The sequence below is a fragment of the Erinaceus europaeus genome, chromosome 2 (assembly GCF_950295315.1).
Source record: "Erinaceus europaeus chromosome 2, mEriEur2.1, whole genome shotgun sequence".
NCBI lineage: Eukaryota > Metazoa > Chordata > Mammalia > Eulipotyphla > Erinaceidae > Erinaceus > Erinaceus europaeus.
Genome location: NC_080163.1, coordinates 82604295 through 82628625, shown reverse-complemented (window position 1 = coordinate 82628625; position 24331 = coordinate 82604295). Strand labels below are relative to the sequence as shown.

Genomic DNA, 24331 nt, shown 5'->3' with positions numbered 1-24331 from the left:
GGCACAGTCATTTACTCACCATATGACCTTAAGAATTTAATCTCTCGGGAGCTGGGTGGTAGCGCAGCGGGTTAAGCACACGTGGTGCAATAATTTAATCTCTCTAAATCTCAACTTTTCCACTGGGGAAAATAGGGGAGATGATATTAGTATTTGCCCTGGGGAGTGGTTTCTGAGGCTATAACAAGTAAAGTACAGTAATTAATTTAATTCACTGATTTGTGGTGTGAGTGAAGGCCAAATAATGAATACATCTATTCTCATCATCCTTTGCTATTCAGCATTTTGGGAACTTTTCATGAGGACCAAGATTAGGCATATAAAGACCCTTACTGCTGCACAAAGCATTTACCTGTAAAGAAAATATAAGTGGAACCTGTTTTTGCCTCGTCCTTTTTGCAGATGTAACCTTCACAGAGCTGTCCCCAGCAACTGAATTCACCTGTGTCAGCGGCAGTGGAGTTGACCAGAGTCAGCTGACCATAGCGTGCATGCTGCTTCACACTGTCAGTGAAAGAAATGAGTGCAAAAGTAGGTCATGACTGGGCCAAGAACTTTATAACCATCACCCCTTCCCCACTGAGCTTACATATTGGGTTGTCAGGAAAAGTCATGATGCAGTTTTGCATAGAAAAAATATTTCAGGGGGCCAGGCAGTGGCGCAACCAATTAAGCTCACAGAGTACTAAGTGCAAGGACCAGGGATGGAGCCCCATTCCCCACATGCAGGGGGAAAGTTTCACAAGTGGTAAAGCAGGACTGCAGGGGTCTCTCTGTCTCTCTCCCTCTTTTTCTCTCCCCTTTTCTCTTAATTTCTCTCTGTATTATCTAGTAAAATTGGGGATGGGATGGAAAAATATAGCTGCCAGGAGCAGTGGATTCGTAATGCAGGCACCAAGCCCCAGTGGTGCCTGGAGCCCAGCTTGGAGAAAAAAAAAGGAAGGAAGGAAGGAAAGAAGGAAGGAAGGAAGGAAGGAAGGAAGGAAGGAAGGAAGAAAAAGTAAAAAGAAAAATATTTCATGACTTTTCCGACACTCCATTATAATTCCTCAGTGACTTGGGGTAGAGTGTCCTCTCTGATGAAAGTTTTTAAAGAAAGGAGAGAGGACAGAGAGATACCTGCAGACCTATAATAAATGACAATTATGGAAATAATAAATGACAGTTAAGATTTCCAAAGACAGGAAATTCTCCTCAGCCTCAACTGCGATTTCCTTAAGTAAAATAAGATCACTGACATGTTAGCAATAAAGCCACAGAAATTCAGCCGAGGGAGCCAGGCGGTAGCACAGCAGGTTAAGTGCGTGTGGCCCGAAGTGCAAGGACCTGCGTAAGGATCCCGGTTTGAGCCCCGGGCTCCCCACCTGCAGAGGGGGTCACTTCACAAGCGGTGAAGCCGGTCTGCAGGTATCTCTCTTTCTCTCCCCCTCTCTGTCTCCCTTCCCCTCCTCTCTCCATTTCTCTCTGTCCTATCCAACAACAACGACATCAATAACAACAACAATAACTACAAGAGCAATAAAAAACAACAAGGGCAACAAAAGGGAAAGTAAATAAATAAATAAATATTTTTAAAAAGTATTAAAAAAAAGAAGTTCAGCCCAAAAAACCATGGATGGATGCTTTGCTTTTAGCTTTAGTTTAGAATATGTCCATTTAAACAGCATTAATGAAAGCACACAGCATTATTCAGAATACAGCATTGCTTTGATCAATAAGGATACATCTTTTTTTAAATATTTATTTATTTTCCCTTTTGTTGCCCTTGTTGAGGATACATCTTTGAACATAAACTTGATATATCTCAAAATGCTACATTATTAAAAAGAAAAACTTTCCAGGGGTCGGGCAGTAGCGCAACGGGTTAAGCGCACATGGCCCGAAGTACAAGGATTGGTGTTAAGAATCCCGGTTCAAGCCCCTGGCTCCCCACCTGCAGGGGGGTCGCTTCACAGGCGGTGAGGCAGGTCTGCAGGTGTTTATCTTTCTTTTCCCTCCTCTGTCTTCTCCAACAACAACAACAACAACAATAATAACAACAACAACAAACAAGGGCAACAAAAAGGGGGGGAAATAGCTTCCAGGAGCAGTGGATTCGTGGTATAGGCACCAAGCCCCAGCAATAACCCTGGAGGCAAAAAATAAAAATAAAATAAAAATAAATAAATAAATAAAAACTTTCCTTAAGGGAAAATGCATTGTTTGCTAAGATGTTGCCTCCCAGTTTTGCAGCCCACCTCTGGTAAAGTACATGAAGCCTTGGGTACCCATTTCTCTGACTCCACCTTTTGATTTCCATCTTTATTTTCTCAAAGTTTTAGCCTCCTGTATTTAAAATTTTTTTAAATCATCTTTATTTATTGGATAGAGACAGTCAAACATTGAGAGGGAAGGGGGAGTTAGAGAGGGAGAGAAACAGAGAGACACCTGCAGCTCTGTTTTATCACTCACAGAGCTTTTTCCCTGCAGTTGGGATCCAGGGGCTCTAACCAGAGTGCACCACCACCTGGCCCCACCCCCTGTATTTTTAAAAGATTGATTTTCTTATGAGAGATACTGCTCTGGCATGGTTTATTGTAATTATATCTTGTTGCACGGTGAATATATTTGTCAGCTATTTCTGTCCCTTTTTGAAATGAGTAGAGACATATTTACTAAAAACTAGCATTTGCCTATTTTATGGTACGTGTACTATAGTGTGTTAAGAATCTAGCTGTATCATCCTTGGAACAGATGCTCCTCTGTGGTTTATGAACGTTAGTATGAAGAAATGCCAGAATAAATTATTTTGAGGATGTGTGCCAGTGTCCAAATATTTCACCTCTCTGAGTGCTAGATCCTTTCCTGGTATAATTGAGATTTTCTTTTTTTTTCCTTTTATTTATTATTTATTTATTTATTGGGGAATAAATGTTTTACATTCAACAGTAAATACAATAGTTTGTACTTGCATAACATTCCCCAGTTTCCCATATAACAATACAACCTCCACTAGGTCCTCTGTCATCCTTCTTGGACCAAGAAGAGATTTTCATGTTAAATATTATAGCAACATAGGGGGGCATGTTGCACCTGGTTAAGCTCACATAGTATGTAAGAAACGCAAAGATCCAGAATGGAGCCCCCAGCTCTCCACCTGCAAGGGAGGAGGGTGCTTCACAAGCAGTGAGCAGGTCTGCAGGTATCTTTTATTCTACCTCCCCTTTGTCTCTCAGTTTCATTCTGTCCTATTCAATAAAAATGGGGGGAAAAAAACGGCTATCAGGAGCAGTGGATTCATAGTGCTGGCACCCAGCCCCAGCAATAACCCTGGAAGCAAAAAACAAACAACAACAAACATTATAACAACAACAAACATTATAGCAACATCAACAAAGTCCCAGTTTCAGTTTAACACATAGCAAAATGTTTGGTTGGTTGGTCCTGAATTGTTGCCCTGCTCAATAATTACTTATCCCGCCAATCTTCTAAGAGGTGCCTCTATAATCAACTGCCTCCTTTAAACTGAATGACAACCTTCCTTCCTTTAGGAAACTTCTAATTAGAATCAACTCTTGGGAATCTCCCCACGTTCTCCTAGTAAGGTAATTGATTCCTTTGTTCTCTATCCCTCAGATAACCTCAGCTTCTTGTTGTTGTAACCAATGGTAAGAAAATCATTTTAGGCCATTTTTGTTTTCTAGTCTCTAAGCAACAAATCTGTGCAGACTACACACAATAAATAATTCTTAGAAACAAGTGACTAAAACCTAGTTGAATTATAATGTTGGAACTGGGAAGAAACTTGAAAAGCAGACATTTAGTCCCCAGCATCACAGATGAGGAAAATGAGTCTCAGAAGTGACTTTTCTGAAATGCATCAAGTGGAGAATAACTGAACAAGTCTTCTGTGAGTCATGTTAATATGTGCCGAATATCCATCCATTAAATAAGAAATGCTAATAAATCCTGATTCATTGCATTATCCTATTTATATATTAATCACATAATTGCAAATTACAGTAGTTACTGGAACTATTATTACAACAATGACAGTGGATATACAGCACTTGGAGTAGCAGGGCCAGAGGAGTGGGGGTGGGGGAACATGTGAACTTTAAAGTATTGCAGTATAATTAAGGAGACATAATACACACACAAAGTCCAGAGTTACTAAAGAAATCATCACAATAAATCAAAGAAGTTGGAGGTTTGAGGAGGAGGTGAGAAAAACTGGACTCTGAAAAGTGGAGGCAGAAGACAGAACAGCAAGGGAGTTGAGAGGCGTGAGCACTATTGTTCAGGAAATGACAAGCACCATGGTGCTGGAGCATCCTGGTGTGCTTTTGTTCTGGCACAAAGTGGGTGGAAAGCACTCAGTGGTTGGGGGTTTAGTACATCAGTTACAGAAGGATACAGTGGGAGGGGGATAAGAGCCACAGATTAAGAATAGCAAGAAGGACCACCCTATATTTGGGAGATGGGAAGTGATGGGCCTACTCATTGAGCTTTAGAGTCTGGGCTCAAACGTGAGTCACTGAATTTTGGATTTCTTTTTAAATTTTATTTATTTATTTATTTTCCCTTTTGTTGCCCTTGTTGTCTTTTTTATTGTTGTTGTAGTTATTATTGTTGTTATTGATGTGGTTGTTATTGGATAGAACAGAGAGAAATGGAGAGAGGAGGGGAAGACAGAGGGGGGAGAGATAGACACCTGCAGACCTGCTTCACCGCCTGTGAAGCGACTCCCCTGCAGGTGGGGAGCCGGGGGCTGGAACCCGGATCCTTACGCTGGTCCTTGTGCTTTGCGCCACCTGCACTTAACCCACTGCACTACCTACCGCCCGACTCCCCCAAAGTTTGGATTTCTTAATGGACAAATGTAGTTGGAAAAATGTAGGCCAACACACAGGAGATAAAATAGCTCTAGATTTGTATTGAGGCCGGTACTTTCTCCCCAGCTCAACCTTAGCAAGAGGAAGTCTGACAGAGAGATTCGTTTCCTCAGTTCCCCATTTTTCAAAGGGATAAGCCTCACCACACTCAACCTGGTTCTCACAGTATTCCCAGCAAAGTATCATTTTAAAAATTGTCCCTTTAGGGGGTCGGGCGGTGGTGCAGTGGGTAAAAAAAAAAAAAAAAAAAAAAAAAAAAAAAAAAAGATTTGTATTTGGGACAGTGAGTAGGATCTAAAAGAATGTTCGAGCTCAAGAAAGTGTGGAAGAGAAAGTGAAGAAGGTTGAAGATAAATTAGAACCAAACTTGGAAAGAGGATCATCAAAACATTCAAGGTTTTGAGGTTCAGAAACATCAGATACTTTTAAGAGAGATTCATGATATCTCTCAGCCTCTTTCTCTCTCTCTCTCTCTTTCTGTCTGTCTTTGTCTTTCTCTCTTTCTCTCTGCAGAATGGAAAACTTTAGCAACCTCCAAAGACATTCAGTTGGGAGCTTGGAGATGGATTTCAGCATACAGTAAGTAGAATGTTGAAGAGAAATTGAAGGTAGAAATCTTCCTGTGTGAACTGCAATATTCTACATTTTCTCTCTTCGTTTTTAAATTCTTTTTAATTATCTTTATTTATTTATTTGTTGGATAGAGACAGTCAGAAATTGAGAGGGGACGGGGAGATAGAGAGGGAGAGAGACACCTGCAGACTTGCTTCACCACTCTCAAGGCTTTCCCCCTGCAGGTGGGGGCCTGGGGCTAGAACCTGTGTCCTTACGCATTGTGACATATGCGCTCAACCAGGTGCAGCACCACCCAGCCCCTCTAACTACATTCTCTGTGGAGTTTAAAACAGAGGTACAAAATCAGCAGTAATTGTAAATGTATCAAGCATGCCATTCCTACTCATTTCATGGGCACATTTCTCACTTGGAAAGAACACCACCACTACCACGAAATCTGGAGGTTTTGTCTGTTGTTGAGGTGGTCTGGTGTCGGGCTGCACCGCGGAGAAGAGAGCGGACGTCCAGAGCAAAGGGGTACACAAATCTTTATTATAGGATGGGGGGGGGGAGGTTTGGTTCAGACCACGTGGAGCCAGCCAGCAATGGCCGACCACGGGGGGAGAGCAGGGAGCGAGACCTCAGAGAGGGAGAGCCGAGAGCCCAGAGAGAGAGAAGGGAGGGGTGAGGGGGCTTTTTATTGGGCGACAACCAGGGGTGACGTGTAGGGCCAGGATTGGTTGAAAGGGGGCACTCTAGGATTTAGCGGGGCATAGAAAAACCTGGGGGCGGAGCCAGGATTGGTTGAAAGGGGGCACTCTAGGATTTAGCGGAGCATAGAAAAACCTGGGGGCGGAGACTGCATCAGAATAAGTCCTTAGCAACATTTATCTTTAGCAGGATTGGGGGTGGAAGGAAGGAAATACACTGGAAAACTTTCTGAATATTTCCACCCCCTCTCATATGCAAATAATTAAAAACAGGAAACTAATTATTTAGCAGGATTGCAATTTAAAAGCCTGGATTTAAAACACCCATTTCTACAAATGTCCTCATTGTCCAGGCAGCAGGCTGCTGTGGGTCACTAGGGGCAGAGTCTGTATGATGAAATAGAGAGGAGGCTTAGTGGAGCTCCCAAGAGCACTGCCCAGGAGATACTCCTCTAAGATGATTCCCCTTCCTTCCTTCCTTCCTTCCTTCCTTCCTTCCTTCCTTCTTTCATTTCTTTCTTTCCCTTTTTTTTTTCTTTTTCTCATTTCCTTTTGTTTGTTTGTTTGTTTCTTTCTTTTCTTCTTATCTTTAATTATTGGATAGAGACAGCCAGAAATTGAGAGGAAAGGGGAAAATAGAGGAGAGAGACAAATGCAGCCCTGCTTCACCACTCATGAAGCTTTCTCCCTGAAAGTGGGTACCAGGGGCTTGAGCCCTGGTCCTTGCACTTTCTAACATGTGTGCTCAATCAGGTGTGCCGCCATCCAACTCCCCCAAGATAATTTCTTCACTCCTAAGACTTCTTCACTTTTCCGGTGGGGCCTTGCTGAAGTTGAGTGTGGCACAGGCCGTGGGGGTGGGGGACCCCTGGATGCCTGGGAGGTAAAGGCTTTCTTTCAGTCTCCCCAGGGACTTTTTCACCTCTATGGGTTGAGCAAGAGAGAACCTGCTGAACAGGTCCCAGCCCCCCTGTAAGCCTCCTTCGAGCAGGGACTCACTGCTAACTGGTGGTTTCACTTCCTTATTCCCCAAACTGGCTCCACCGTTTACCCAAGGGTTATACTGGAAAGACCCTCACCGTTTCTGTCTTGACCATATATGGTATCCCTTAACAGACCTCTCCTTTCCCCTACAGCCTTTTAAAAACTCTGCTCTGCTGCAAAATAAACGTACTATTCCAGCGATGGTAGCCTGGGTGAATTCTGATTCCATCTCTTGCTGCGGTCTCCAGAAATAGATCCCAACGCACTCTCCCCTGCTGCCCTCTGCTTAGACCTCTTTGGCCCCCACCTCTGGTGTGCAATAGAGAGAGTTAGCCGACCAGGTCTGACTGAGGAGAGGGTCCACGAAGGATCCCAACATTTCCCTGTAACCATTTAAAATCCCTAGGGACAGAGCAGCAAATATAATATAAAGTTTGAACAGAGCAAATATAGTTGTTGCAAAGTGCCAAAAAAAAGTATAATTAAGATAAGCAGTATTTACATTAACTGGAGGCAGCTCTGAACATATCGGTACGTCACCTCGTCTCAGGTGTTTTCATTCTGAAATAGCTCAGGCATGTTCTATTGTGAGTTTGGTGATGGACAAGTCCAAGTTTCAAAGAAAGTTTGTTCTGTGCCATGCAGTAGTGCACTGGGTTAAGTGCACATAGTATGAAGCTCAAGGACCTGAACAAGAATCCTGGTTCCAAGCCCCTGCTCCCTACCTGCAGGGAGGGGTCACTTCACAAGTGGTAAAGCAGGTCTGCAGGTGTCTATCTTTCTCTCTCCCTCTCAATTTCTCTCTGACCTATCTAGTACTATATATATTATATATATATATATGAAAAATATCCACCAGGAGCAGTGGATTCGTAGTGCAGGCACCAAGCTCCAGCAATAACCCTGGAGGCAAAAAAAAAAAAAAAGAAAGTTTGATCAAAATTTAGGTGTATAGGTTCTCATGGTCTTTACCAACACCATATCTTCCCATCAGTGGAGGCAAAGGCTTCCTGAATGAGGTCCAATTTATTCCCTTTGGGAAGAAAGGGCTATGTCAAGGGATGACACAAAGAAGAGGGAGTCTATTTTCTTTTCTTATTTTCCTTTTCATTTGATAGGACAGAGAGAAACTGAGAAGGGAGGGGGAGATAGAGGGAGAGAAAGATAAGACACCTGTAGACCTGCTTTATCATTTGTGGAGCATCTGAATTCCTGCTGCAGATGGGGAGCTTGGGCTCGAACCCTGATCCTTGCACAAATCCTTGCCTCTAATAGTATGTGTGTTTAACTGGGTGCGCCACTGCCCGGTCTCCAGGAGTATAGTGTCTAAACTTAGAGACCATTGTGTATCTTATTCCCCCCTTCCCACTTTTCATAGTCTCTATCAGAAAAAAAAAAAAAAAAGGTAACCAAGAATGGTGAAGTTATCATCAGGCCAGTGCTGAGCCACAGCCTAGAGGCAAAACAAAATACTAAAAGTGGGAAAAATACATATAAATACCTGGGAGAGAAATATGTGAACTCTGGAACTTTGACATGAATGCAATTCCAATATCAAAAGTTAAACTGAAATAATTTGTCTCTCTTTGGGTCCATTTTTCTATCTGATTACTAGTCAAGGATCTGCCCCAAATTCCTGCAATATAGCTCCAATATTTCCACCTCAATGGCATTTAAAAAAAATATTTTATTTATATATATTTTGCATAGAGGCAGAGAAAAATTTAGAAAGGAGCTAGAAATAGAGAAGGAGAGAGAGAGAAAGACATCTGCAACCCTATTCTACCACTCGTGAAACCTCCCCACTGCAGGTGGAAGCCAGGGCTCAAACCCTGGTCCTTGCACACATTAACATGCACACTCTACTGAGTGCACCGCTGCCTGGCCCGCTCAATGGCATTTTGTATTTATATATGTGAAATATGTAAATATACTATTTCTGACTTTAAACTTGCTGGATTCTCCCATTCTATGCGAAAAGAAATCATAATATGTATTATTCAGTTCTACTACAGGAGGTCACATGTATGATGTACTTGCCAAGATCTCATGTCTGTTAGGTTCATTCTTTGATATTTACCATGAACTCTAACCATTGTACTGGAATGACCTCTTTCTCTTCTCATTCCATCTCTTTAAGCCTGTTAAAAATCTTTGTTTATTTTGCTTCTCTTACCACTGCAGATGACTGCTTTACAATGGAAAAATTTCTCTTCCTCCCTCAGAGATTTCCCAAATTCTAAAAAAAATATCCCTTTGACAACACATGTCAAAGCCAGGCATGATAATCTCTAGGATCCATGTCACTTTACAAAACAAAACAAAACAAAAAACCAACAACTATATGTTACACTAGCCTGAATCACTCTGAATCTTGCTCTGTCCCCATGCTGTATAGGCAACCATTACAGAAAATAGTTCAATGATGGAAACTGAGCTGAAATAATTTACACAGTGATTCTTAACCATTGTCTTCTGTGTTATGTAATGAATTAAATGATAAGAACCAGAAGGAACCATAGAGATCATCTAGTTCTATCCCACATCTTACATCTCCCAAGGTCACACCATCAATTGGAGTCAGAGCTGGGAGTGGAATCCCTGGGGAATCCTGGGAAACAGAATCTGGCTTAATTCCCACTGAACCAATGAAAGGAAACATTTGTCTGTCATTCTGAACACAACCAAATCATGACCAAATGAGTAGCTTAAAGAAAATATATAGGAGATAGTAAGATATGGCTTAGCAACTATATACTCACTATAGAAAGAAACTCATAGAAGTGATAACTAGGGTGGTAGCACAACAGGTTCAGTGCACATGGCGCGAAATGCAAGGACCAGTGCAAGGATCCTAGTTTGACCCCCCGGCTCCCCACCTGCAGGGGAGTCGCTTCACAGGCAGTGAAGCAGGTCTGCAGGTGTCTATCTTTCTCTCCCCCCCTCTCTCTTCCCCTCCTCTCTCCATTTCTTTCTGTCCTATCCAACAACGACATCAGTAACAACAACAATAATAACTACAACAATAATAAAAAACAAGGGCAACAAAAGGGAAAATAAATAAATATAAACAAAATTTAAAACAACAACAAAGAAATGATAACTAGATCATTATTGTCACATTCTTCTTCTAGCGTTTGCCCTTCTTCCGTAGCCAGTCAACAGCGTCAGGTTGAGCCTGATGTAAAGTTTCGAGACCTCCTTTGAATCTGGAGAGGTGGCAGACATTGACTATGTGGGTCATAGTCTGTCTGTAGCCGCAGGGGCAATTCGGGTCGTCTCTGGCTCCCCAGCGATGGAACATAGCGGCGCACCGGCCATGGCCTGTTCGATAGCGACTGAGGAGGGCCCAATCATAACGTGCTAGGTCAAAGCCGGGTTGACGCCTGCAGGGGTCTGTGATGAGGTGTTTGTTCTTGACCTCAGCTGACTGCCAACTCTGTTTCCAAGAGACTGGAACAGAGAAGTTCAGTGTAGGCGTAGGGGACCAGATTGGGTGACGAGACATCAAGCGTTGGACAGGGTGGGCGAAGATATCCGCGTATATTGGCAGGTCCGGTCGAGCGTAGACGTGGGAAATGAACTTAGATGATGCCGCATCCCGACGAATATCTGGCGGGGTGATGTTGCTAAGAACTGGCAGCCATGGAACCGGGGTGGAAGGGATGGTTCCAGAAATGATCCTCATGGAGGAATATAATTTGGAATCGACCAAGTGGACATGGGGGCTACAGAACCATACTGGGGCACAGTATTCTGCAGTGGAATAGCATAATGCCAGAGATGATGATCGTAGTGTGGAAGCGCTCACGCCCCATGAGGAGCTGGCCAGTCTTGCAATGATGTTATTCCTCGTGCCCACCTTTGCTGCAGTTTTTATGAGATGTTTGTGAAATGACAGAGTGCGATCGAGAGTAACGCCAAGATAGACTGGCTGGGCTTCATGCCGGATTCTCATATCGCCAAGCTGCACATTAAGCTCACGCGAGGCCGAGGCATGGTGTAGATGGAAAACAGATGATACCGTTTTTTGCAGTGCTAGGGATTAGTCGCCATTTTTTACAGTAATCAGATATCAGAGACATGTCTTTCGTGAGTGTTTCCTCGAGGATGTCGAACTTGGATGCCTGAGTTGCACAGCAGATGTCATCGGCGTAGATGAACTTCCTTGAAGAAGTTTCTGGGAGGTCATTGATGTAAATATTAAATAGCGTAGGAGCCAGAACAGAGCCCTGGGGGTGGCCACTTGAGACAGGTCTCCATCTGCTAGACTTGTCACCCAGATGCACCCGGAATCTTCTGTTTTGGAGAAGAAACGATATAGTGTTGGCCACCCATGGAGGCAGGCATCTTGATATCTTGACTAGGAGACCACAGTGCCAGACCGTGTCATAGGCTGCTGTGAGATCAACAAAGACAGCACCCGTCTTTAAATTCTTCTGGATGCCACCAGGATGCTGGCTAGGCTTCCCTGGATTGAAGACCCCACCAATGTGTCCTGGAGCTCAGTTTCCCCAGAGACACACCCTACTAGGGAAAGAGAGAGGCAGACTGGGGGTATGGACCGACCAGTCAACGTCCATGTTCAGCGGGGAAGCAATTACAGAAGCCAGACCTTCTACCTTCTGCAACCCTCAACGACCCTGGGTCCATGCTCCCAGAGGGATAGAGAATGGGAAAGCTACCATGGGAGGGGGTGGGTTATGGGGATTGGGTGGTGGGAATTGTGTGGAGTTGTACCCCTCCTACCTTATGCTTTTGTTCACTAATCCTTTCTTAAATAAAAAAATTTAAAAATAAAAGAAAAAATTCTTCTGGAATCCATTTTCAAATTGAAAATGGATTATTGTCACATAAATGTGGTGATCAGCTTTCTTTTTTTAAAAAAATTTTTATTATCTTTATTTATTGGATAGAGACAGCCAAATATTGAGAGGGCAGGGGGAGATAGGGAGGGAGAGAGTCAGAGAGACACTTGCAGCACTACTTTACCACTTGCAAAGCTTTCCCCCTGCAGGTGGGGACCAGGGCTCGAAACTGAGTCCTTGCGCTTTGTACCTCAGGTGCTCAACCAGGTCTGCCACCTCCCTGCCCTGTGATCATCTTTCAAAATTGGCAACCATGTGTATATAACTAACTGAGTTAGAGGCTATTGATGTTAACAGTTCCCATCATTGTATTTCTGGTAATTATTTTTTAATTTTTTAAATTGCTATTAGTGATTTAATAATGATTAACAAGACTGTAAGATAACAGGGGTATAATTCCATACAATTCCCGCCACCAGAATTTCATGTCCCATCCCTTCCATTGGAAACTTCCTTATCCTTTATCTGTCTGGGAGTATGGACCAAAATTCTTTATGAGGTGCAGAAGAAGGTGGAAGGTCTGGCTTACCTCACTATGTAGAATAAGTGCATCAATAGTTCTCTGTTGGCAATAAAAAATAACAAAACCCAGCTCTTTGAAGGAATCATGTGAAGTGAGATAAGCCAGAAAGAAAAAGATGAATATGAAATAATCTCACTCATAGACAGAAGTTGAGAAATAAGAACAGAAGGGAAAACGCAAAGTAGAACTCGGAATGGAGTTGGTGTATTGCACTAAACTAAAAGACTCTGGGATGTAGTGGGGGAGGGTTCAGGTCTTGGAACAAGATGGTGGAGGAGGACCCAAAGGGGGCTTAAATTGTTATGTGGAAAACTGAGAAATGCTACACATGTACAAACTACTGTATTTACTGTCAACTGTAAGCCATTAATTCCCCAATAAAGAAAAAATGTGGTATAATAAAAACCTGTGAACTTAAAAACAAAACAAAACAAACAAAAAAGCCACCCAGCTCTGCTTAGCTGATGAGCACATGTCAGGAAAGAACAGCCTCTAGAAGTGAAGGAGGAAGACAATGGGGTAAGCTTTCATCACCCTTGGTAAGAAAACAAGCTGTGGGTTACTAATGGGTTGGCATCCAGCCATAGCAAGTGTATTATGGCCAACTTATAACAGTGAATGCAGAGGCTGTGGAGCTGGGACTTATTTGTACCTTGCACAATGAATCACAGTGAACAAAGACACAACCTATGTTGTGTTTTAAAGACATTTTTAAGGTGGTGACTCATACTAATACCACTTGGGGGTAAATCTCAGCAAGTATCAGAAACTTATACAAAAGGAATTTCTTTCTTGATATAATGAATAGAAGTATGCTGGAAAGTAGCTCCAAGGGTAGTTTGCGTTTACAAAAAAAAAAAAAAAAAAAAAAAAAAGAAGCAAACTTCAGAAAGCTTCTGAATGACTGACTATAGGTCTTGCCTAATCTTGTGTAGGCCACATCTGTGGTTCCTGAAGCTGAATAGAAAAGTGATCCCTGGGGAAAGTTTTATGCTTTCCTATTTTCTGACTCTTTATTCCGCATCTCTCCATCTTATCTTCAAGTCCCATATTCCTGCCTCTTGTGTAATTAGTCAGTCACTCAGTTAGTCATTTTTCCTGTCTAGTCCATACACCTTCCTGCAAATCCCCACACTGACACTTGTGTGTACTGCTGCTCTATTTTTATATATAGTATGTATATAAAAATACATATTTATTTATATCATTTATTCCACTAGTTCATAATTGTAGTCAAGACCACTCCCCTCTGTTTCTGATTTGGTAGATTTTCTTTTCTCTTTTCTATTTTTTAAAGTTTATTGCCACCAGAGTTATAATTGGTGATTGATAATCACAGTTATCACTATCCCTGAACAATGACTTCACTATTACCAGTGGCCATATAGGATGGAAAGAAATTGAGATGGGGAGAGTGAGAAAGATACCTGCAGCCCCGTTTCACCACTCCTGAAGTTTCTCCTCTGCTGGGAGGCGGGGGCGGAAGTTTGAGCCCAGGTCCTTGTATACTCAACAAGGTACACCACCACGCAGCTTCCTTCTTCCCTTTCCTCTTCTTCTTTTGCCTTCAGGATTATTGCTAGTTCTCAGTGCCTGCACTGTAAATCCACTGTTCCTGGCAGCCATTTTTTCTTTTTGTTTTGTTTTGTTGTTCCCGATAGAACAGAGAGAAATTGAGAGAGATGGAGAAGATAGAGAGGGGGAGAGAAAGATAAACACTTGCAGACCTGCTTCACCCTTTGTGAAGCTACTACCCCCCCCCACACACACACACAGGTGGGGAGCCAGGGGCTTGAACCAGGATCCTTGCACTGGTCCTTGCACTTTGCACTGTGTGCACTTAACCCAGTGCGCCACCCCCCCCCACACACACACACCTTTTTTTTAGACACCATTGGGGCTTTACTGAATTTTTCTCAGATAGAGACAGAGGGAAAGACACTGCAGCACTAAAGCTTCTTCCAGCGGTGGAGGTCAAGCTCCAATTTGAATCATGCATGTATGCATAGCAGGCACAGTATGCAGGTGAGCCATCTTAATAGTTAGATTGTCTTTCTGTATAAATTAGACTTAGTAACTCTGCCACTCTCCACTCAGCTCAACACATTTTTTTCAAACTCTGACATGTCTCCTGTAGTCACATGACCAGCATTTTTGGGGGATTTGCGACCTCCATCCCTCTTCCACCGCCCCCAGAATTCACACCAGCTGATGTCACACCTTTTGCTATTTATGAGCCTCCCTTGTAAATAAATGCATGAAGGCATATTCTCTATCTTCATTTTGGTTGGTACCCATCCTCCTATCTTGTTCAACTACTAAGTCAACTTCATAAAAAAAAAAAAAGAAAGAAAGAAAGAAAAGCTGTATTGTTACTGATAAGGATGAGCTTACACTATTGTACCTTCTTTCCAAAGCAAGTGAGGCAACAGATTGAACCTGGGAGTTTAAGGTTAGGAGGAAGAATCGAGACAGTAAAAATTCTCTGAAAGGCAGAATCTAAGGCTGAAGCCAGGACGGAGTCCAAAAGGTAATCTGAACAAGGGGTCTGAGCAGTGAAACACCAAATCAAGGGAGATGAAAGAATTCTGAGAGCTCAAGGAAGAGTGAACAGGTTGGGAATATAGGTCAGGAGCTGACACCTGAGGTTCAAGACAGAATCCAGAGAGCAGTGACTTCTCACCTCCTACCTACAGCAAGCTTTGTGAATGAATGTTACTATTAAGGGAGCTGATCCCACAAACAGCTGACAGTTCACTTTTTTTTTTTAATGTGCTATTCTATACTGTGATAGTTTGGTGGTTTCACTCATCTGTGGAATCTGGAGATCTGATTCACATGAATTGGCCAAACAACAACATAACTGAAGGAAGCAAACTTATGTAAGACTTATAAGAACTACCATATATATCTTTGGGGGTGGGGATACAGAACTTTGGTGGTGGGTTAGGAGTAGTGTGGAACTATATATTGTAATCTTACAATTTTGTAATATACTATTAATAACAAATAAAAAATAAATAAGAAATAAAACTTAGGCAGAAAACCTGAGCTAATGAAATTCTAAAGAAAAAAAAGATGTGGAAAAGAAGCACCTCAGTATTGACCTTCATAATGAGTTGGGTGTTTCTTTCACTAAGGGAATGAACCCAGGGTCTCACACAGATGCTATACTACTACTGAGTAGTCTTCAGTGACTGAGGTTTTCATTATTTTGAGAAAAGAAGAGAGAAGGAAAAAATTTATAGAGCTCCCATAGCGGCATCCGTAATGCTCTGATGTGGCTTGAATCGGGCTATTATCACAGAAAGGTGCATATTCTATTGAGTAAAATATTTCCTGGCATGGCAATAGGTCATTTTTAAAACACACACACACATACGACAATAATGAAAAAATACCAGAACCATAAAAGCAAATATCAAGAAACTGAAGTACACCAAACTTAAAAGCGTCTACCAGAAAATAATTAACAATTGGGAGAATATCTTTGATATATCAAAGTCCTATTCAGAAGTTTACAGAAGAACTAAACAGATATTTGTGTCCAAAGAGGATATCAAAATAGCCAACAGATACATGTAAAGGTGCTCAACATCACTAAATCATCAGGGAAATACACGTATAAATTAGTCTGATATTACCTTACACCTGTTAGAACATCTGTCAACAGGAGTTGGGCTGTAGCACAGCGGGTTAAGCGCACGTGGCGCGAAACGCAAGGACTGGCGATAGGACCCGGGTTAGAGCCCCTGGTTTCCCACTTGCAGGGGCATCACTTCACAAGCGGTGAAGCAGGTCTGCAGGTGTCCATCTTTCTCTCCCCCTCTCTGTCTTCTCCTCTCTCCATTTCTCTCTGTCCTATCTAACAAGGTCGACAACAATAATAACTAGTACAATAAAAAGGGAGGGCAACAAAAGGGAAAATAAATAGATAACTTTTTTAAAAAGAACATACGTCATCAAGAAGATAAGAGAAAAGTGCTGGCAAGGTTGTATTGAAAAACAAGAGGAAGTCGGGCAGTAGCCCAGCGGGTTAAGCATACATGGCACAACGCGCAAGGACTGGCGTGAGGATCCAGGTTCCAGCCCCCGGCTCCCTACCTGCAGGGGAATCGCTTCACAGGTGATGAAGCAGGTCTGCAGGTGTCTTTCCCCCTCTCTGTCTTCCCTTCCTCTCTCCATTTCTCTGTCCTATCCAACAACGACAACATCAACAACAATAATAACTACAACAACAATAAAAACAAGGGCAACAAAAAGGAAATAAATAAATTAATTTTTAAAAAGAATAAAAAAAGAAACACAAATGTTGGTAGTAATTTTAAATTGGCTCAGTCACACAGAAAGCAGATGGTAGATCCTTAAAAAAAAGAAAAAAGCAGATCTACCAACAGAGAAAATGAAAACAGGATTTTGATAACCTATCTACATGTCCATGTATATGGAAGCATTATTCTCAATAGCCAAGATATGGAAATAATCCAGATGCCCAACAACAGATAAACAGATTTAAAAGATGACTGATACAGACATATATACAGTAGAATATTACACAAGAATGTAAACGAGGAGAAGGAAAGATATTTTTCTGTTTGCAACAACATAGATGAATCTTGAATATACTATGCTAAATGTAGGAAGTCTAATAATGAAAGACAAGTACTGTATGATTTCCTTTATATGGGGATCTAAAAAATTTTACAGTCCTAAACTTGTTAGAAAGAGAGAGAGAGAGAGAGAGTAAAATTATGTTTACCAAGAGATAGGGAGATGATTAAGAGTGAGGGAATGTAAAGGCACAAATTTAAAGTAAGTTGTAAATAAGTTATAGAGCTACAATGCACTATATAGTGAATATTTAACTATAATTATGTAAGATGATAAATATTAAATCAACAATTATATAATATATAATGTATCAAAGTAATAAACACTATATACTTTAAATGTATACAAAATTACTTGTCAGAGTTATTGAATAAAAATATTTTTGTGATATCTCTATAGTATGTTTGCTGTGATGGATCAACTTGACTTTATGATAATAACCTTAGTATGCTTTGATGTTATACAACACACCTGGGAAAATCAAACCAGGACTTACCAGAGTGCCCAAGGAAGTGAATGTTCTGGTTAGTAAAATATTATTTTTATTTATGCATTTTATTTTTCTCTGTGAACTGGGTACCAAATCTAGGGCTTCATACTTCGCAAGGCATGTACTCTCCTCCAAGAGAATCACTTTAAAGAGGAGTTTGCAGAAAATATTTCCTCTGTAACTATATACTGTGTTTCATTCCATTTTCCCACCTCCATGACTACTTGACTGAAGATAGATGAGTCTTAGACCTCAGGACAGTGGGTTGAGTATCAGTGAGTATTCCAGAGTATTCCAAAGAATCATGAACATTTAGAGTTTGTATGAGACTGAGACACACCTAAAACAATTAAAAAAAATCAAAACTCAACAAAACAAAACTGGCTGGCTACTTTCTTGTGATGTAACTGTTTTGGTACAGTTCTGTGAATAAAAATAATTTATCTTTATAGGGATGGATGGCTTACTCTGAGCAAAGTACTTTATTTGCATGACCTCATTCTATCCTGAGAACAACACAATGAGACTAGTTCTATTATTGCCCTCCCCCACCCATGTCCTGAGAGGAAAAGAGCTGTTTTTCTGCAACCTGAATGCAGTCAGAACATCTAGTCCACCCAGAGAAGTCTTGTATCCTGTCACCCCCACCTATCTGTCCCTGGGGATATGTTGGAGTACTGGACTTGGTGCCATTAAGTCTGCAGAGAGAACACTCTACCTTCATGGCTCAGTACGTTATTTTTATTTATTTATTTTTTATTTTATTTTAATTTTTTTATTTAAGAAAGGAAACATTAACAAAACCATAGAATAATAGGGGTACAATTCCGCACAATTCCCATAACCCGATCTCCATATCCCATCCCCTCCCCTGACAGCATTCCCATTCTCTATCTCTCTGGGAGTATGGATCCAGGGTTGTTGTGGGTTGCAGAGGTTCTGAGATAGAAATTCTTTTGTAGATGAGTTCCAGGTTTTGGCTTCAGCACATGCTTTCAATTTCCTACTACAAACTGGACCAAGAGTCACCTCCAGGTAAGCAAGAAGACAAAAGAGAGTGCCAGGGCTCAGAAAATAAAGTGAAAGGAGTTTTGAAGGAAAGTAAGTTTGAATTAAAAAGACAAGTTGCAAAACAATGGGGGTGTACTGCCACTGAACCACACATATAAGAATGGTTAAAATGGTAAATGATGGGGGTCGGGCTGTAGTGCAGTGGGTTAAGTACACATGGCACAAAGCGCTAGGACCAGCATAAAGATCCCAGTTCGAGCCCTGGCTTCCCACCTGCAGGGGCGTCACTTCACTGGCGGTGAAGCAAGTCTGTAGGTGTCTGTCTTTCTCTCCCCCCTCTCTGTCTTCCCCTCCTCTCTCCATTTCTCTCTGCTCTATCCTACAACAATAACTACAATAATAAAAAAAAAGGGCAATAAAAGGGAAAATAAATACTAATAAAAAAGGTAAATGTTATGTTCTCTAAACATCTAAAAAAATGAAATTTAATTTCCTGAACAGAATTTATTCAGGAGAAAACAAACTTCTCCAAGTGAAAGCGAATATAAGCTATAGTATTTAACCAAGTCTGTGCAGATATTTTATCAGCAGTGGGATTCTTCTGTTTATAAAGAAAGGTAATCATCACTTCTTAGCATTTTCCTCATTTTTTTTTTTTAAATGTCCCCAGACCATTCTCTAGCAGAACATAGGAAAGCATTAACTGGATTAACTGGCCTGGTACCAACTGTCTGCGTCCTTGGCCCACCCTCTAGTTTGTATTGTCTGTGGGTGGAGTATAAGGCTGCCAAACACAGCCGAATGAAAACCCAGATGACCTTCCTTCTCTCACGATGTTTTATTGTTTTCAAAGGAACCATCTCTCACAGAGATCTCCTGTACTCCACGTACTCCTTCCAGTTCATAATTCTTAACTGAAAATGCTAACATCTCACCAAATACCACTGAAACATACTGAAAGGCTGACTTTCAAGGGAGCAGGGGCTTATTACCACACCAATCCAGGTTATTTTTACTACTCTGACATAGGTCAGAACCTCCAGTATCTCCCCGTCCTTGGCCAGTGTTGGTTTATATTTAAGCCATTTTCTAGGTCATCTATTCTAAGTTTCTTCTTGTTTTCTTCCTTGACTTAACACTGTGGCAGAAATTTCTCTAGTCAGAACTCTGGAGGTGTATTACGATGAGACTGAAAAGAGAAATGTTTTCAGAGAAGATTGAATTAGATAGTGTTAATTACCCATGGGGAATTGATAAGATGGTCCAAGATATACTTATTGAATACACTAATTTTTATTTATAACTAAAATTAAAATAACTTTTAAACATTTCTGTAAAGATATTAGGCCCAAATAAAATATATGTAGACCCTCATTTGAGGGTAAAGGGGCTCATGGAGAGAAAAAGGGAAACCTGAGACTGGGAAATGCAGTTGTTCTTTCTCCTGAAGAGGCTGAAGAGTTAATAACCCTCTCACTGTAGCATTTATCCCTCTGCAGTTGCTATATTTATCTTTTTATAAAGGTATACATTTGGTGGTTCATAATTGGTATTATATTGGACTCTAGATTCTCCAACAAGACTAATGACTAACAAGCAACACACACACACACACACACACACACACACACACACACACACACACACACCCCTCTCTGACTTCTATTTACCTTCCAGGTAGAATTTCCCCCTCCACCACTTTAAGAAACCCCATCTTCTCTTTACTACACCAACAACAAATACACATACCTTCAATATTCCAAGTATTATACTTTCCCCCTGCCTATTGCTGTAGGCATTTTTTCATCCTTTAAGGCTCCTTCTGTTTCTGATCTTAAAAGAACTGAATAGAAACCTATATGAGCTGAGATGGACTGAGTCTGGAATTAAATCAGTTTCAGCACCTGAAAATACAGCATCTTGTTTTTTTTTTTTAATAAATATTTATTCATTGCCTTTTGTTGCCCTTGTTGTTTTATTGTTGTAGTTATTATTGTTGTTGTGTTGTATAGGACAGAGAGAAATGGAGAGAAGAGGGGAAGACACAGAGGGGGAGAGAAAGATAGACACCTGCAAACCTGTTTCACCGCTTGTGAAGCGACTCCACTGAAGGTGGGGAGCCGGGGGCTTGAACCTGGATCCTTACACGGGTCCTTGCACTTTACGCCACGTGCGCTTAACCCATTAGCTGCCGCCAGACTCCCGTACAGCATCTTGTTGACCTAATAGCAAGTGAAGTGATCAAAGTTTCCAGAGGGAGAGACAGCAGAACTCTCAACTGTTGATGGGTTAAACTTTATGGTGCATAAACTGACACATGCAACACACTTTAAAATTTTGTCAGGGAACTGAATATTATATTTTTTAAAACATACCTTGAAACTATGATCACTGAGTAACCTACCTAGAAGGATGAAAGAACCATATGTACAAATGTGCAATTACTTTACCAAGTCAGTCATTTGAAATGTTTCTTTTCCTGGTGAAAGAGAATTGTAACATGGCTGAAACCTGCCATCTAGTGGTCTTTCTTATCACCTAAGTCTGCTGCTGCTGAGAAGGAAGCACCACAAAAGATCATGTACAACTAGTCCTCAGACAGTGCTTTGCTTTCTAAGAAGCCCAATGTAACATTTTAACATTTTGATGTTTGAAGACTCAACACAACCAGTGTAAAATCTCAACTACATTTAAGTCAAAGCTATCTTAGTAAGAAACGAATGTACCTCTACGGAAATGTGTTATCTTTTCTATATCAGATTTGAATCACCACTAGAAATCAGATTAGTCTAGTAACTAATGAGTAAAAACAGCAAGATAACAAATCTCTCTTCCATGAAGCTACCACTTTCACTAAGCCAGGGGTGTTCTTCCTCAGTTTAAACTATGCCTGCATCCACACCACAGAATAGCTAGCTGAGTAATTACTAGGTTCTAGGTTGGAAATAAGGTGGTCAGGTTTAAGATTCAACCTACAACTCACCAGTTGTTACTTTTTTTTTTTTTTTCTGGACCAGCTATTACCACCCAAGTTTTCCCATTTCCTCATTTGTTTTAAAAAAAAAAAAAAAAAGTCCTAAAGGTCCCCTTCAGCTATGGAAATATTCTTTTAAAAAATTTTTATTTATTTATTTATTTATGAGAAAGGAGAGAGAGAGAGAGAGAGAGAGAGAGAGAGAAAGAAAGAACCAGACATCACTCTGGTACATGTGCTACTGCTGCCAGGATTGAACTCAGGACCTCAGGCTTGAGAGTCTATTACCTTAGCCACTGTGCCACCTCATGGACCACTATGGAAAGATTCTAACACAGGATTCTGATAACTAAAATCAGTCTGCCTTCATGTAGGAAGGGATATATAAACCTTTCAAGTATTTCCCCAATTCCACAAAAACCATGGCATGGTGGTCAGCAAGACCTGCCGTATTCTGTGCAGCAGAGATAACATAATGTTCACATGTACAGATGTACTTTTTCTGCCAGTTTTCTTGGGACCTACATGGGGAAGAGGATGAACTGTGAACCTAAAGAAAATTCAAAAGCCAGGTATCACACTTAAGGTGTTGAGAGTTGTTTGGTTGTGCTTTGTCCCAGAATCTATGATTGATAGATTAAAGTTCATCCTAAAATGCAACTCTTAGGAGTGTGAAAGAAATGCAAGTATTTACAGAATTTCTGTGGTTCTGAGGATTTTTATTCTGTACTTGGGAATTAATTTTATTCCAACCCTCCCTTATGCTACCTGGGAAGAGAAGGAGGTAAATAGGACTAGGGAGAAGAGCCTCAAACTGCCTTTGAGAAGGGGGGAAATACTAGTGGAGCAGATTGTAGAGCTGGACATTGACCAAGAGAGTCTACTAATGAAGCTAAATGTGTGTCTGGATCCAGAAAGTATGAGTTGGGTGCTGTGGCAGAGACAAGAGAAGGGGAGAATACCCCTGAATTTTGAGTGTACACTGTGGAAGAAACAGATGTACTCTACAGAACACTAGCTCCTAACAGTATACAAGAAGCTGCTCACAGCAGCCAGAGTACTGAATTCAAGAGTCATCTGACTGGGGATGACTCATGAATGCTAGTCACTGATAAACAGTATGTTCTACAGAAATTAACCCTATGGTTTGGATTAAGGATAAGTTATGAGTTGACACATGTGAAATGACATTCAGATTAACCTCCAAGAGTCTGAAGCAGTCCACCTGTCATTCAAAACCCAACTCACAGGCACTGGCACTTTACAGCAATCAGGAAGCTGATGTCCTAGATCATATATGAACCCTAGCAACTCACTCTTTTTTTTGAATAAATATCTGTTCCTTTTTAGATATATATTTTTTAATTTTTTAAAATTATCTTTATTGGATAGAGACAGCCAGAAACCAAGAGGGTAAGGGGAGACAGAGAAGGAGAGAGAAAGAGAGACATCTGCAGTCCTGCTTCACTACTCACAAAGATTTCCCCCTGTGGTCCGGGAGGTGGCACAGTGGATAAAGCATTGGATTTTCAACCATGAGGTCTTGAGTTCGATCCCCGGCAGAACATGTACCAGAGTGATGTCTGGTTCTTTCTCTCCTCCTATCTTTCTCATGAATAAACAAATAAATTCTTTAAAAAATTTTTTTTAAAAGATTTTAAAAAGTATTCCCCCTGCAGGTGGGGACTGGGAGCTTGAACCTGGGTTCTTGTGCACTGTAACATATGCACTCAACCAGGTGCACCACCACACAACCCCATAACAGACTCTTCAGTAAATACAGTAGATTGTGTGCAGACAGTGGTCAGCATTGTATTTTTTATTTTTCTTTTCTTTATAGGGGGGGGAATGAATGGTCTACAGTTAATAGTAAAATACAGCAGTTGGTATATGTGTAACATTTCTCAGTTTTCTGCATAACACACTGACTCCCCACCTAGGTCCTCCTCCGACATCATGTTCCAGGACCTGTACACTCTCCCCAACCCCAGAGTCTATTTATTACTTTGGTGTAATACACCAAACTCAGTCCAAGTTCTGCTTTGTGTTTTCCCTTCTGTTCTTATTTTTCAACTTCTGTCTATGAGTGAGATCATCCCATATTCATCCTTATCTTTCTAGCTTATCTCACTTAACATGATTCCTTTAAACTCCATCCAAGATGAGGTGAAGAAGGTGAATTCATGATTTTTAATAGATGAGTAGTACTTCATTGTGTATATATACCACGACTTTCTCAACTACTCATCTGTTGTTGGACACCTGGTTGCTTCCAGGTTTTGGCTATTACAAATTGTGCTGCTATGAGCATAGGTATACACAGATCTTTGCGGGTGGATGTGTTCGATTTCTTAGGTTATAATCTGAGGAGAGGAATTGCAGGGTCATTGGGTAGATCTACTTCTAGCCTTCTGAGTGTTCTCCAGAATGTTCTCCCCAGGGGTCGGACCAATTTACATTTCCACAAGTGCAGGAAGGTTGCTTTGCCCCCGCAACCTGATTGCATGCACATATTACTATGTACAGGTTCAAGCCCTCACTTCATGAATGGTGAAGGTGAAGCAGTGCTGCAAGTGTTTTTATCCCCCCACACACACCTGTTGCATCTCCCTCTTCCCTCTCAATTTCTGTCTCTATCCAAATAAATAAAAGAAAATGGAAATTCCAAGTGAGAATGAAGGGAAAATGGGAAACAAAACATTTACTTATGGTGAGTTCAAGATTTAGGTAC

At 41.1% G+C, this 24331-nt stretch overlaps 1 protein-coding gene across 1 annotated transcript in view; it reads right to left on the bottom strand.

Moving 5' to 3' along the window:
* PDGFRL (platelet derived growth factor receptor like) overlaps positions 1-24331 on the bottom strand; it is a 55111-nt gene that overhangs the window by 11679 nt on the left and 19101 nt on the right. The window contains exon 3 of the mRNA XM_007516300.3: positions 353-504. Coding sequence (XP_007516362.2) covers positions 353-504 — 152 coding nt within the window. The remainder of the gene's footprint in view (positions 1-352; positions 505-24331) is intronic.